The sequence below is a fragment of the Chiloscyllium plagiosum genome, unplaced genomic scaffold, assembly GCF_037043375.1.
Source record: "Chiloscyllium plagiosum isolate Xiang-an unplaced genomic scaffold, Cpla_swu_hap1 HiC_scaffold_29, whole genome shotgun sequence".
Lineage (NCBI taxonomy): Eukaryota > Metazoa > Chordata > Chondrichthyes > Orectolobiformes > Hemiscylliidae > Chiloscyllium > Chiloscyllium plagiosum.
This window is the reverse complement of record NW_028270167.1, coordinates 1,728,740-1,745,703: the sequence shown is the minus strand read 5'-3', so window position 1 is coordinate 1,745,703 and position 16,964 is coordinate 1,728,740. Positions and strand designations below refer to the sequence as shown.

The 16,964-nt window shown below is 44.0% G+C and overlaps 1 protein-coding gene across 5 annotated transcripts in view; it reads right to left on the bottom strand.

Moving 5' to 3' along the window:
* mfrp (membrane frizzled-related protein) overlaps positions 1-16,964 on the bottom strand; it is an 80,153-nt gene that overhangs the window by 30,279 nt on the left and 32,910 nt on the right. For all 5 annotated transcript variants that reach the window (XM_043677078.2, XM_043677080.2, XM_043677081.2 and 2 more), the window contains 2 exons: positions 15,934-16,064; positions 732-857 (listed from right to left, as the gene is read on the bottom strand). In XM_043677078.2, coding sequence (XP_043533013.1) covers positions 732-857; positions 15,934-16,064 — 257 coding nt within the window. The remainder of the gene's footprint in view (positions 1-731; positions 858-15,933; positions 16,065-16,964) is intronic.

Genomic DNA, 16,964 nt, shown 5'->3' with positions numbered 1-16,964 from the left:
TACTCAATTCAAACTGGATTGGAGTTTGGTTTTTTTGGGGGGTATAATTTAAACTGATTGGCCTAATTCAAATCTACTTTGTTGTTTCCAGGCAACCAGCTAATTTAGCTTTTGACCAAGAGTTACATTGCTACCTTATTGAGAACATTTGGTGCTGTCAGGTAGGTCTACTAGCTTTTCACTCTCTTCAAGGTACAGTACACCCACATCCTCATAACACCTTCCCCATGTGAAGCTGCACCCAATATAGCATCCATCTCCACATGTGAATGTCCAGCATGTAAGAAGAGCATGTGGCCAATGGTGATGAAAGGCATAAGAAGCATCTCCAGTTGGTGCAGTACTAAAGCAAAAATGGTCTTTTTTTGTGACAATCACCTTGAGGTGCAGTAGCAGGGGATGTTCTGCACTGGATCAGCAATATCTCTGTACAGTTACACAATGAGTGATTCTTGCACCAATAAATGCTGACTTTTCATAGTTGCTCATTAAGTTTCCTTACAGTGAATAACCTGTCATCTCCATGGTTACACAATATGGTCCTAATGTTCTTGAATAAACACTCATTTGTAATGTGTCTTATCACACTCCATTCTTCTGCAGGAAGGCCAAATGTTTTACAGTGAGATTGGGGATTGGGGATGGGTTTGACTGCAATGTTTGGATAGCTCCTCTGTGCAGAATTTTGTCAGCTTTCCAAAGTCCGTGCACTGAATGAAGATGATACCTACCATGTTGATGATCAGCACAATTCAGTTCATCAGTCTTGTCCAAACAATCATAAAAGTTGTTGCAGTTAAAGTTGGTGAAAAGACAACGACCATCATCGCACAGAAACTCATCCCAGGCACAGCTCTCTGAGAGAAGAAAGACTTATCATCATCAGCAATCCTCAGTTGGCAAACCAGCCCTTCCTCATGAAAGGAGAATTTACCTTCCTCATGAAAGGCAAGCTATGTCCGACAGTAACACATCATACAAACCTTAACAAAGTAAAAACCTGCCTTGCCTGTGATAAACATCTGTGTTTAGATACCTCATCTGGCATGTGATTACCTGTCTGGCCTGCAGTAATCTCAGTGAGACTTGCCATTCTGGAGAGTTCTCAGAAACAGGACACACATCTTCGACTAGAAAGGAAAACTGACAGTAATCCTCATATCCATGGAATTGGTTCCCTGGTGCTCTACCAGAACTATATGAATGAAACATTGATGTGGCTTCACTTACAACTCAGCTAGAACCTATATGCCACTGGGTCAGTGGTTACACCTTGGTCATCAACTCCAGTGAAGATGTTAAGCAAAGTTTTTACTCTGATCTTGGTGAGGTCCTTATTGCCATCTCACAAGAAAAAGGAGCTCTGCAGAAATTCCAGTAATTCTTCCATCACAAAATCTGGATTCAATGGGCTGGATTTTATGGGGGTGAATTAACATCAAATTACCCAAACAGGAAAGGTTTGTCAACACCATGCTGACATGAAACCAGGCTGCCTGAGATCAGTAATACACTGGGAGCAGTCTTAATTGAAGTTAATGGAGCAATCAGTCCCAGCTGGGCTGAGATGTGGGGGCTGATCCTAACCAAGCGAACATGTCCCAGCAATACCAGAATGGAATTGTAGCCACTACTGGGGCTCCAGGTAATCTATGAAAATGCAAAAGTGTCAAATCCCAGGCTACAGTAAATCTGGCAATTTAGCTGTGCTTGCCTGACAGACCCCTATAAGGCCTCAGGGTATTATGGCCAATGACTATCATTCCTCAATGGCTCCTTACAAGTGCTGTTTAACCAATAATACTCAAGACGCTTTGGTTTCTGAGACACTGCAATATGCTACAGCAATAAACCATCCCAGATATGTAGGGACCAAACCTTGTAGAGCAACATAATTCATCTCTTCTTGTACAATATTCAGCCCAGGTCCGTTATTATCTTCTAAAGCAAAATACTTTAGGTGCTGGAAATTGGAAATAAAAATTGAAAATGCTGGAAATCCTCAGTAGGTGAGGCAGCATCTATGGCAAGAAACAGACTTAATGGTGACAATTTGGTGACTATTCATCAGAAGCAGATCCATGGCCCAGATTACCCAGAGATTGAAACATACCCAGAACACATGCGCTGGAATCCCTTGGAAGGATTGACAGGCAGAAACCGCATGAGAAGTTTAAAATTTACAAAGTGCAATTTCCCGGTGTCTTGAACCTTCTGGAAAAGCCTACAAGTCAAAATTAGATTTGGAGATTTCCATCTCATTTAGATGTGTGGTAACCCAGGCAACATTTGACAGAAACAAAATCTCCAACTCTGGCGTAACTATGCAAACTACCCCTCTGAACACAAGCAGCCTCACTGACGCTCTGATGCTTCCACCAGCTCTCAATCACCTTTGCTCCAAAACCCAATGTTGTCACTTGAACCTTGTCCTGGCTCTCTGAGCAGCCCTCCCATCAACACCCCAACACTCTGACCTTCCCCACCTGATTCACCAGCCCTGACTATACTATCCAACTTGTTCCCCCACTACCAACTCCCCCAACCTGACTTAACTTCACTAACTACCACCTAACCTCATTAACTCAATCACTTTCTTCATTAGCACACCATAAAACTATTAAAATATCCCAAAACTTTTCAATGTGTTTGTGAATATGTCAGCTGGTGCTGTGAAAGGGCTCTGAAAACAGCCATGCTGGGCAGTTTTGAAGAATTCCAGTTTGACCATTTGGGCCAGAAATGTGAAACTTTGTCAGATCACAAAACAAAAGTAGAGAGCGAGTCGATCAGCTGGTGATTAGCTGGTTTACTAACCTGGCCCATAATCCCTGAATGTGAAGCCCAGACAGTCTGTGTAAACTGAAACCATATGGATGTGCACAATGATTCCAAAACCTTAGCCAGGACTTTCTATGACACTCTGACTTTTCACAATTTAAAAAATATAAACTTAAGAAACCCAATTGAGCCTGGCTCCATCTTTTTATCTTTCAACCAACATTTCTAAAGCAAATGATTTGGTAATTATATTTGTTTGTAGGAGCTTGCAGTGCACAAACTGGCAGGTGAGCTTTCTACATCGCAACAGTGAGTAAACTTTATAAAGTTTCATTGATTGAAAATTATTGTATAAAATCTTAAGGTATGAAAAGTGCTCCGAAAACAAGAAACCGTGCATTCTGGCTCAGGACTGGTTGACTGCAAACAAAAGAATACATTCAAGTCTTGCACCTGTTTCAGGAGCTTCTGGAGTGTATAATCCCCCACTGCTATAATTCCCCACTGCTATAATCCCCCACTGCTATAATCCCCACTGCTATAATCCCCCATTGCTATAATACCCCATTGCCATAATCCCCCACTGCTATAATCCCCCACTGCTATAATTCCCCACTGCTATAATCCCCCATTGCCATAAATCCCTACTGCTATAATCCCCCACTGCTGTAATCCCCCACTGCTGTAATTCCCCACTGCTATAATCTCCCACTGCTATAATCCCCCACTGCTATAATTCCCCATTGCCATAAATCCCTACTGCTATAATCCCCCACTGCTGTAATCCCCCACTGCTGTAATTCCCCACTGCTATAATCTCCCACTGCTATAATCCCCCACTGCTATAATTCCCCACTGCTATAATCCCCCACTGCCATAATTCCCCTCTGCTATAATTCCCCACTGCTATAATCCCCCACTGCTATAATTCCCCACTGCTATAATCCCCCACTGCTATAATTCCCCACTGCTATAATCCCCCACTGCTATAATCCCCCACTGCTATAATTCCCCACTGCTATAATCTTCCACTGCTATAATCCCCCACTGCTGTAATCCCCCACTGCTATAATCCCCCACTGCTGTAATCACCCACTGCTATAATCCCCCACTGCTGTAATCCCCCTCTGCTATAATTCCCCATTGCTATAATCCCCCACTGCTATAATTCCCCACTGCTATAATCCTCCACTGCTATAATTCCCCTCTGCTATAATTCCCATTGCTATAATCCCCCACTGCCGTAATTCCCCACTGCTATAATCCCCCACTGCTATAATCCCCCACTGCCGTAATTCCCCACTGCTATAATCCCCCACTGCTATAATCCCCCACTGCTATAATTCCCCCGCTATAATTCCCCATTGCTATAATTCCCCATTGCTATAATTCCCCACTGCTATAATTCCCCATTGCTATAATTCCCCACTGCTATAATTCCCCACTGCTATAATCCCCCACTGCTATAATTCCCCACTGCTATAATTCCCCACTGCTATAATTCCCCATTGCTATAATTCCCCACTGCTATAATCCCCCACTGCTATAATCCCCCACTGCTATAATTCCCCATTGCTATAATTCCCCACTGCTATAATTCCCCATTGCTATAATTCCCCATTGCTATAATCCCCCACTGCTATAATTCCCCACTGCTATAATTCCCCATTGCTATAATTCCCCATTGCTATAATTCCCCACTGCTATAATCCCCCACTGCTATAATCCCCCACTGCTATAATTCCCCATTGCTATAATTCCCCCTGCTATAATTCCCCATTGCTATAATTCCCCACTGCTATAATTCCCCACTGCTATAATTCCCCATTGCTATAATCCCCCACTGCTATAATCCCCCACTGCTATAATCCCCCACTGCTATAATTCCCCACTGCTATAATTCCCCACTGCTATAATCCCCCACTGCTATAATCCCCCACTGCTATAATCCCCCACTGCTATAATTCCCCATTGCTATAATTCCCCATTGCTATAATTCCCCACTGCTATAATCCCCCACTGCTATAATTCCCCATTGCTATAATCCCCCACTGCTATAATCCCCCACTGCTATAATCCCCCACTGCTATAATCCCCCACTGCTATAATTCCCCATTGCTATAATTCCCCATTGCTATAATTCCCCACTGCTATAATTCCCCACTGCTACAATTCCCCACTGCTATAATCCCCCACTGCTATAATTCCCCACTGCTATAATTCCCCATTGCTATAATTCCCCATTGCTATAATCCCCCACTGCTATAATTCCCCACTGCTATAATCCCCCACTGCTATAATTCCCCACTGCTATAATTCCCCATTGCTATAATTCCCCACTGCTATAATCCCCCACTGCTATAATCCCCCACTGCTATAATCCCCCACTGCTATAATTCCCCACTGCTATAATTCCCCATTGCTATAATTCCCCATTGCTATAATTCCCCACTGCTATAATTCCCCACTGCTATAATTCCCCATTGCTTTCTCTATGACAGTTTCTCAGTTAGAATCAACTCCCAAGCAGTCAGCACTCTTTACACCTACAGCACAAATTGCCATGATGATATGAAATTTGACATTCTTGGATTTTTCCTGATGGATGTGAGATGCCTCTTTTCAGTGATTCTTTTATTCCATAAAGGATATTAGAAAACTAAATTTTGGGTGAAAATCCTGGAATTCCCTCCCTAATGGTTTTGTGTCAATCCACAGCAGGTCGACTCTAATGGTTCAAGAAGACAATAAACACTGCCCCCCAGTGACACCCACATCCCACAGCACAAATACATTTAAAACTGGATTTTTCTGACAATCAACAACAGTTTCATGAGCATCATTAGATCATTAATTCCAGATTTGTATTGAATTCAGATTCCACCATCTGCCACAGCAGAACATGAACTCAGGCTCCCAGAACATTACCTGGGTCTCTGGATTAATAATCTAGCAACAATACCACAAGGGCCATTGTCTCCCCTTAATGTTCAAGTCTTTCTTTCTTTCAAAATGACTCTTTAAAACTCTTGGAACTGTATCATTCAAACAAAATGTATGAATCCATCATAATACTAATGATTTCGATGTGCCCAACTCTGAAACATCCTCTTTGCCTGAATACTGAGTCTCAGCAGGAGAGGGGCCTGGAGGCATCCCATCAGCTCTCAGGTAAACATAAAAAGGGAAGGCATCCTGATACCAGGAAAGAGGCAGCGTATCAGGGAAAGGACAGAAAGGGGATGTGGGGGTGGGGAAACAGAAAAAGCCACTTATGGAATAGGAATCTTGTTTGCTAACATTACTTAAATCTGTGGTTCTTCACTTATTTTTCCAAATTTTATATAATAATTCCATTTTCTTCCCAGTACATTTGTTGTGTTGTTGCTTCTTTGTATATGACGTTAGCACAGGTCATTATACAGGAGGAATATCATGTAATCTGCTCATAGTTAGGTTCAGCAACTGAGCAGCTATCTCCTATTCTGAGTTTGATGCAGACAAGTAAAGTGCCTCTACACTGTACAATTGAGCACTTTTCTGGCAGATGCATCACAGGACTAGATTTAAAGTGAGGGTCCCTTAACTCTTATAAACTGAAAATAAAGCTCTGGCTGCATTGTCCTCATCAAAGTGTTGCAGTTCAGGTTTTGCACAGGGTTAACTATAGGGTAAAGCTCCATCTATTCTTTAAAACTGAAAGTTAACTTCTCTTTACACTGTCCTCATCAAACATTCCCAGGATAGGCACAACACATGGTTAGATACAGAGTAAAGTTCCATCTACATTGTCCCCATTAAACACTTCCAGAACAAAGTTAAAAATCACACAAGACTAGGGTATAGTCCAAAAGGTTTAACTGGAAGCACACTAGCTTTCAGAGCGCCGCTCCTTCATCACTAACTTCCAGAACAAGTATTGTATAGGATGGCTTAGATGCAAATTTAGTAACAGACTAAAAATCTCTGTAGTACCCTGTCAGGAATTCACAGGGTAGGAACAGCATTGGTAGGAGTTCAGCTTTATCTAAGACTGGATTATTCATTGCCTCTTTCATGGGGCTGTCACCGCAGACTTGCAGACACAGCAGGAAGCACATTCCACATTGGAAAAATCACTCTGCTCCCAAGACCAAAACAAACAGAGACACTTCCTTGAAAAATTGGAACATTACCAGTTGAACTATGGAACTGACCCCTCCCTTCATTGTTCTGTTAAACTTAAAACATTTAAGAGACCAATGAACAGTTCACTATGTTGTCTTTTCAGATATAGTTCGACACTTCACATCATCATAATGGGTGTACTCACCAGAGTCCCCAAGCCCAACATGCTACTGTAGTAGCAGAACATCAGGAAATTATAGAGAGCAGCCACAAGGGTCTGGGACCAATCTGGGAACCTGGAAAGGTGCAGTCTGGGGATGGTCCAAGAATGGAGGATAAATTAGAGGATGAACAGTCTGGGAATTGTCTGGAATAATCAGCCTGCAAAAAAGTTCACATTCAGCAGTCTGGGATAAGCAGCTGTTTGGCTGTCGTGTTGCCCTCCATGAAGACAGGTGCCTGGCTTTATGTGATGGGTGCATGTACAGAATAGTATGTACAGTGGATTATGTAATAAATAAGGGCACAAAGTGAGAAAGACCTCTTCATGGAATCATACAACAAAGCAGGGCATTCAACACATTGTGTCTGTGCTAGTTATTTCAGTTCAAAAATAAAATCAGAGATATGCACATCCCCAATTGCCCTTATGAGGGTGGTCGAGTTGCTTTCTGAAACTACTGGAGTCGATCTGGTCTAGGTACACTCAGTGCTTTGAGGAAGGGAGATCCTGGCTTTTGGCCTGGCAACCATGATAGTACGAGAGTTGGAATTTAACTTACAAGTGGTGGCGTTTACATGAGTCAGCTGCCCTTGTTCTTATAGGCACTAGAGGCTGGTGGAAGGTAAAGTCAAAGAAGGCTTGAGGAGTTTCTGCAATGAACCTTGTAGATGGTGCACACAGCTGCTCCTGAGATAATGGAGGGGATGGACGCTGAAGCTGGTGGAAGGAACACCAACCAAACAGACTTTCTCAAGTATTGTCATAACTACACTTATCCAGACAAGGAGGTTGCAGATGGCACCAATATTGGAGGTGGAGTGGACACCGAAGAAGGTTACAATGGGACCTTGATCAGATGGGCCAATGAGCTGAGGAGTGGCAGCTGGAGTTTAATTTAGATAAATGTGAGGTGCTGCGTTTTTATAAAGCAAATCTTAGCAGGACGTATACACTTAATGAAAAGGCCCTAGGGAGTGTTGCTGAACAAAGAGATCTTGGAGTGCAGGTTCATAGCTCCTTGAACGTAGAGTCTCAAGTAAATGGGATAGTGTAGAAGGTGTTTGGTATGCTTTCCTTTATTGGTCAATGTACTGAGTACAGGAGTTGGGAGCTGAAAAATGTGTTGCTGGAAAAGCACAGCAGGTCAGGCAGCATCCAAGGAGCAGGAGAATCGACGTTTTGGGCATAAGCCCTTCTTCAGGAATCCTGAAGAATTCCTGAAGAAGGGCTTATGACCGAAACATTGATTCTCGTTCTCCTTGGATGCTGCCTGACCTGCTGCGCTTTTCCAGCAACACATTTTTCAGCTCTGATCTCCAGCATCTGCAGTCCTCACTTTCTCCACAGGCATTTGGAGGTCATGTTGCGGCTGTACAGGACATTGGTTAGGCCACTTTTGGAATACTGTGTGCAATTCTGGTCTCCTTCCTATCGGAAAAATGTTGTGAAACTTGAAAGGGTTCAGAAAAGATTTACAAGGATGTTGCCAGGTTTGGTGGATTTGAGCTATAGGGAGAGGCTGAACAAGCTGGGGCTGTTTTCCCTGGAGCGTCGGAGGCTGAGGGGTGACCTTATAGAGATTTATAAAATCATGAGGGGTGTGGATAGGTTAAATAGACAAAGTCTTTTCCCTGGGATGGGAGAGTCCAGAACTAGAGGGCATAGGTTTAGGGTGAGAGGGGAAAGATATAAAAGAGACCTAAGGGGCAACTTTTTCACGCAGAGGGTGGTACGTGTATGGAATGAGCTGCCAGAGGAAGCGGTGGAGACTGGTACAATTACAGCATTTAAAAGGCATCTGGATGAATACATGAACAAAAGGATTTGGAGGGATATGGGCCAAGTGCTGGCAAATGGGATGAGATTAGGTGGGCATATCTGGTTGGTTGGGACAAGTTAGACCGAAAGATCTGTTTCTGTGTTGTACATCACTATGACTCTAAGTTGAAAGTATTCCATGATATTCTAGTTTGTGTCTTGTAGTTAGTGGGCAGGCTTAACATCCCCTGTTCATCAGTACCTCTGGTGTTCAGAGCGATTAAAATGAGGTAGTCATTCCAGTCTTGATGAATAAGTTATCTCTGAGATATGAATATCAATCGGTGAGTATCAATGTGATCCTTCTCATTGTTGAATACCACAATAACGTTACCATGACGTGGGATCACACTTGAGTGAGGTACCTGATGTCACTGGTTAGGAACCTTGGGAAGGGGAGGAATTGTGGTCATCCCTGGCACTGAAGCATGATTGATGCAGGAGGACAAAAGAAGGACTTGCATGTATGTAATAACTTTATGTCTCTTGGAATTGTTTGATATTACTTCAAGAGTAATGAGAGTTGGATTGACTGTGTGCAGACGGATACAATAGACAACAGCAAGTCACCAGTTCCTTCGCACTTTTATTTGAATTGAATTCACTGTCATGCAAAGTCAAAACCACTCGATTAGATTAGCTTGAAGTGCAGTGACTATTATTCAGTTCTGGATGTAGGTTTGCTCGCTGAGCTGGAAGGTTCACTTCCAGATGTTTCATCACCCTACTAGGTAACATCTTCAGTTGGCCTTCGTGCAAAGCACTGTTGATAATTCCTGCTTTCTATTTATATGTTTGGAATTCTTTGGGTTGGTGATGCCATTTCCTATGGTGACATCATTTCCCATGGTGACATAATTTCCTGTTCTTTTTCTCAGGGGGTGGTAGATGATCAAAGTTTGTGAGAAGATTTGTAGCTCGGGTGCTCGTTGCTGTGGTTCTGTTCGCCGAGCTGGAAGTTTTTGTTGCAAACGTTTCGTCCCCTGGCCAGGCGACATCATCAGTGCTTGGGAGCCTCCTGTGAAGCGCTTCTTTGATGTTTCCTCCGGTGTTTATAGTGGTCTGTCCCTGCCGCTTCCGGTTATCAGTTTCAGCTGTCCGCTGTAGTGGCCGGTATATTGGGTCCAGGTCGATGTGTTTGTTGATGGAGTTTGTGGATGAGTGCCATGCTTCTAGGCATTCCCTGGCTGTTCTTTGTTTGGCTTGCCCTATAATGCCCTACAGCAGACAGCTGAAACTGACAACCGGAAGCGGCAAAGACAGGCCACTATAAATGCCGGAGGAAACACCACAGAAGCGCTTCACAGGAGGCTCCCAAGCACTGAGGATGTCACCTAGACAGGGGACGAAACGTTTGCAACAAAAACTTCCAGCTCGGCGAACAGAACCACAGCGGTGGTAGATGAGGTCTAACTCGATGTGTTTGTTGATGGAGTTCCATGGGTTGGAATGCCATGCTTCTAGGAATTCTCATGCATATCTCTGTTTGGCTTGTCCTAGGATGGATGTGTTATCCCAGTCAAAGTGGTGTCCTTCCTCATCTGTATGTGAGGATACTAGTGAGAAAGAGTCATGTCGTTTTGTGGCTAGTTGGTGTTCATTTTTCCTGGTGGCTAGTTTTCTGCCTGTTTGTCCAACATTGTATTTATTATAGTTCTTGCGCGGTATTTTGTAAATGACATTAATTTTGCTTGGTGTCTGTATAGGGTCTTTCAAGTTCATCAGCTGCTGTTTTAGTGTGTTGGTGGGTTTGTGGGGTAGGTAAAAACAATGACTGCAGATGCTGGAAACCAGATTCTGGAGTAGAGTGGTGTTGGAAAAGCACAGCAGTTCAGGCAGCATCCGAGGAGCCGGGAAATTGACGTTTCGGGCAAAAGTTCTTCATCAGGAATACAGGCAGAGTGCCTGAAGGATGGAGAGAGGAGGGTGGGGGTGGGGAGAAAGTAGCATAGAGTACAATAGGTGAGTGGGGGTGAGGATGAAGGTGATAGGTCGGGGAAGAGGGTGGGGAAAGGTAGCAAAGAGTACAATGGGTGGATGGGAGTGGGATGAAGGTGATAGGTCAGAGAGGAGGGTGGAGTGGATAGATGGAAAAGAAGATAGGCCGGTAGGACAGGTCATGGAGACAGTGCTGAAACTGTCTCCATGGAGTTTGGAACTGGGGTGGGGGAAGGGGAAATAAGGAAACTGTTGAAGTCCACATTGATGCCCTGGGGTTGAACAGTTCCGAGGCGGAAGATGAGGCGTTCTTCCTCCAGGCGTCGGGTGGTGAGGGAGCGGCGGTGTAGGAGGCCCAGGACCTCCATGTCCTCGGCTGAGTGGGAGGGGGAGTTGAAATGTTGGGCCACAGGGCAGTGTGGTTGATTGGTGCGGGTATCCCAGAGATGTTCCCTAAAGCGCTCTGCTAGGAAGCATCCAGTCTCCCTGATGTAGAGGAGACCGCATCGGGAGCAACGGATACAATAAATGATATTGGTGGATGTGCAGGTAAAACTTTGATGGATGTGGAAGGCTCCTTTAGGGCCTTGGATGGAGGTGAGGGAGGAGGTGTGGGCGCAGGTTTTGCAGTTCCTGTGGTGACAGGGGAAGGTGCCAGGATGGGAGGGTGGGTTGTAGGGGGGCGTGGACCTGACCAGGTAGTCACGGAGGGAACGGTCTTTGCAGAAAGCAGAAAGGGATGGGGAGGGAAATATATCCCTGGTGGTGGGGTCCGTTTGGAGGTGGCGGAAATGTCGGCGGATGATGTGGTTTATGCGAAGGTTGGTAGGGTGGAAGGTGAGCACCAGGGGGGTTCTGTCCTTGTTACGGTTGGAGGGGAGGGGTGGAGGTGAGGGATGTGGACGAGATGCGTTGGAGGGCACCTTTAACCACGTGGGAAGGGACATTGCGGTCTCTAAAGAAGGAGGCCATCTGATGTGTTCTGTGGTGGAACTGGTCCTCCTGGGAGCAGATCCGGCAGAGGCAGAGGAATTGGGAATACGGGATGGCATCTTTGCAGGAGGTAGGGTGGGAGGAGGTGTAATCCAGGTAGCTGGGGAGTCGGTGGGTTTGTAAAAAATGTTGGTGTCAAGTCGGTCGTCATTAATGGAGATGGAGAGGTCCAGGAAGGGGAGGGAGGTGTCACAGATGGCCCAGGTAAATTTAAGGTCAGGGTGGAATGTGTTGGTGAAGTTGATGAATTGCTCAACCTCCTCAGGGGAGCACGAGGTGGCGCCAATGCAGTCACCAATGTAGCGGAGGAAGAGGTGGGGAGTGGTGCCGGTGTAATTACAGAAGATGGACAGTTCTACATAGCTAACAAAGAGATGCCAAGGGGTCTGAGTAGTCTGGCAGTCATTTCCGAGATGTCTTTGATGTAGGGGAGAGTGGCTAGGGTTTCTGGGTGCATTTTGTCTGCTTGTTTGGGTTTGTTGCTGAGAAATCTGTGGACTGTGTTCATTGGGTACCCATTCTTTTTGAATACTCTGTAGCCAAACAGAGACATGTACAAGAATTCCTAGAAACATGGCATTCCAACCAGACCTGTATCAACAAACACATCGACCACCCCCTGAGAAAAAGAACAGGAAATGATGTCACCACAGGAAATGATGACACCACAGGAAATTACATCACCAACCCAAATAAAACTCAAACATATAAATAGAAAGAGGAATTATCAACAGTGCTTCGCCCGGAGGCCCACTGAAGATGGTACCTAGTAGGATGACGAAACGTCTGGAAATGAACCTTCCAGCTCAGTGAACAAACCTACATCCAGAACCTCAACCTGAGCTACAAATCTTCTCAAAATTCGCTAAGATCTATGGGTGCAAAACGCTAAAACTGGCCCAAAAATGGGAAACGAATGCCATCCGACAGAGTGCCACCCGCGAACAGCTGTACTTGCTACACGAATGCCTAAGGAAGCAGGTACGACCTAAATGTCTTCAATACAAACCTCCCCTTAACACCCCAATAGCCAAAAGAATAGCAGAGCAAAACAGCCGCAGAATGCTGAGAGAAATGATTAATGATGCCACAACAGATTCCGTAAAACAATTGGGAAATTTTGAACCAAAAATCTTCACTCACTCATGCAACAGACCGTGGTGAAAATGTGTTGCTGGAAAAGCGCAGCAGGTCAGGCAGCATCCAGGGAACAGGAGAATCGACGTTTCGGGCATAAGCCCTTCTTCCTGAAACGTCGATTTCCTGAAACTTTTCCAGCAACACATTTTCAGCTCTGATCTCCAGCATCTGCAGTCCTCACTTTCTCCCCATGCAACAGACCGTGAAAGGGACAGACAGCGACAAACACAGAAAATGAAAAACTAGACCTGCAGAAAAAACTAGACAAACTTACACAAAGTAACAAACACTGACGACACAGAAGCTTGGACAAAAAAAACCTATCTGACCAACCCTTACCAGACACTGAGAAAGCTGTTTTAGTATGAGGATTAAATTACAACTGCCAGGATGCGGACAAGAAAGATTTCTTAGCAGCACTAAAAGACAACCAACTCACAGAAGAAACCCAGCAAACTATCAGACAGGTATGTGCAGCAACATTAGGCAGAAAAAAGGAAGGAAACACACTCAAACACAAGAAAGGAAAGCACAGCGCCAGAGCCCCGGGTTCAATTCCCGCCTCAGGCGACTCTCTGTGTGGAGTTTGCACATTCTCCCCGTGTCTGCATGGGTTTCCTCCGGGTGCTCCGGTTTCCTCCCACAATCCAAAAATGTGCAGGTTAGGTGAATTGGCCATGCTAAATTGTCCGTAGTGTTAGGTGAAGGGGTAAATGTAGGGGAATGGGTTATGCTTCGGCGGGTTGGTGTCAACTTGTTGGGCCGAAGGGCCTGTTTCCACACAGTACATAATCTAATCTAAGTAATCTAATCTAATCACTGGAAAGACTTAAAAAAGATAAAAACATTGTTATCCTACGCAGACAAAGGACACTTGACAGTCATTCTAAATCAAAGAGACTACATTGAAAAAGCGAATGCACTACTTACAGATACCAACACTTACCGACAAGTGGCGATAGACCCAACCCCACAACTAGAGAACCAAATCACAGCCCTACTCACAAAACTTCAGAAATCTGGAGAGATAAATAACACCAACTTCCAAAAAATGAAACCAGATGGATCCAACATACCACGTTTCTATGGATTACCCAAAATTAACAAACCAGGAGCCCCCCTCAGACCCATAGTCTCACGACCTGGAACACCAACTTACAGAGTGGCCAAGGAGCTACAACAAAGACTAAAACACTTAGTAGAAGACTCACACCACTCCATCCACTCCAGCCAAGAATTTCTGAAGACCATCAAAGACACTAAGACAGAAGAGGATTAAATAGTGGTCTCCTTTGATGTAACTGCCCTGTTTACATCAATCAACATTAACCTGGCCAAGGAAACACTGACTACATTATTAGAAGACCCAAAGACACATACACTTAACACCATTAACTTAATCAGCAAGGACAGTATCATCAAGCTAGTGGACCTATGCCTTACCACACACTTCACCTTCAACAACAAAACCTACAGACAAACCAACAGAACACCAATCTCCAATATCAGGGTTCTTAGCAGAGGCAGTAATACAGAGACTCGAACAAACAGCTCTGCCAACTATCCAACCCAAACTTTGGGTCTGCTACGTGGGTGACACCTTTGTTATCACTAAATGAAACAAGTTAGAGGAAACCTTCAAGACCATCATAATACCCTTACTGCCATAAAATTCACTAAAGAGGAGGAAAACAACAACAAACTTCCATTCCTAGATGTCACAGTAGAGCAAACAGCCAATGGGGAACTTCAAACTAGCGTCTATAGAAAACAACACATACAGACCAAATACTGAACTACAGAAGCAACCATCCCAACACCCACAAACAAAGCTACATCAGAACATTATTTCAATAAGCCACCACGCACTGCAGCACAGAGGAACTACGCAGAGCAGAGGACAATCACCTATACCATGTATTCAAAAAGAATGGGTACCCAATGAACACAGTCCACAGATCTCTCAGCAACAAACCCAACAAGCAGACAAAACACGTCCCAGAAACCCTAGCCACTCTCCCCTACATCAAAGCCATCTCGGAAATGACTGCCAGACTACTCAGACCCCTTGGCATCATGGTAGCCCACAAACCCACCAACACACTAAAACAGCAGCTAATGAACTTGAAAGACTCTACACAGACAACAAGCAAAATTAATGTCATTTACAAAATACCGCGCAAGAACTATAATAAACACAATGTTGGACAAACAGGCAGAAAACTAGCCACCAGGAAAAATGAACACCAACTAGCCACAAAACGACATGACTCTTTCTCACAAGTATCCTTACATACAGATGAGGAAGGACACCACTTTGACTGGGACAGCACATCCATCCTAGGACAAGCCAAACAGAGATATGCATGAGAATTCCTAGAAGCATGACATTCCAACCCATGGAACTCCAATAACAAACGCATCGCGTTAGACCTCATCTACAACCCCCTGAGAAAAAGAGCAGGAAATGACATTACCGCAGGAAATGATGTTACCACAGGAAATGACATCACCAACCCAAAGAAACCCAAACATATAAATAGAAAGCAGGAATTATCCACAGTGCTTTGCCCAGAGGCCCACTGAAGATGTTACCTAGTAGGGTGACGAAACATCTGGAAATGAACCTTCCAGCTCAGCGAGCAAATCTACATCCAGAACCTCAATCTGAGCTACAAAACTTCTCAAAACTTGCTACTATTAATCAGTGGTAAAGATATCAGCTATCGTGTGCAAAGAGAGGAATGCTTAATGTATGTGGTATTGGTTGAGCGGATGAACATTTCCAAGAAGTGGATGTCAATATAAATCCCTTTGATCTAATTATAATGATAACCATGGAATCAGTAGGTAAGACTGCCCAACCCCCGGCCCTGCCTGCGATTATTCACATCCATCCCAAACCAGCTGGAGCAGATTTCAGTTCCACTTACTGTCACTTGATGCAATTATCCAGTATCGTGCTGTGAAACCATGTCCAGCAACACTTGCATCTGACACAAAAGAAACTTTAAGCCGACTCGTGTTGGTATTGACAGTGGGAGGTACAACATTTCCACATAACCTGTTGAGAGGGAAGCACAAAGTGTTACAAAAAACGAAGTCAGAATACTCATAACCTTCCTCACTAGCCAGCTCGTGTTTATTCTGAGGTCGATGAGGTTAATGATCTCAACGAAGTTCATAGCACATCGCCTCCTGTTTATTTATAAATGCAGTGAAAAGCAATAATTTATGAATTTACACAAACTCTAAAGATTAATACTGAATATAATAATATAATAATGCAGAGTCTGGAAATCTGAATTTCGTTTTTCTTAAAAATGCCAACTTTATGAACATACTTATGTTTAGTATACCTATTTCCTGTTGAGGTAGCTACTATTCTGTTCATTAGAACTGACAGAAATTTGCTGATTCCTGTAATAATGCCAATTTCACTGACACATGGCGTTTCCACAGCCTTTTTTTATTCACTCAAGGGATGGGGTGTCACTAACTGAGCCAGCATTTATTGCCCATCCTTAGATGCCCTTGAGTTGGACAATAAATGTTGACCCAGCCAGTGGTGCCCACACCCCATGAGTGAATAAAGCCATCTTTTTCTTTCCTAGTTCTGCATAAAAGCTTCAAATCAATTTAACATTTTCCTGGACAGTTCAGTTCAGTTCTCGCTGCAAAGAAACATTTTATTTTTTTTTAAAGATGCCATTTATCACCACAAGAGGGAACATGCTCACACTGTGATCTTATAGTCCTCAAGATTTCTCAGTTACTGGGTCGGTAGGAGGATATCATTACCTGGAAGAACATGGGTAAAGGTGTATTAAAATCCATTTGCCGACACAGTGGTAGTGGGAGTGGCGTGTTTTTGGTAATCACAACCAAAATGTAGAACTACAAGTTAGCAATTTAATTTCCTTTTTAATTTTTCAGTTGAACCTTCCTCCACCACACTATCAGG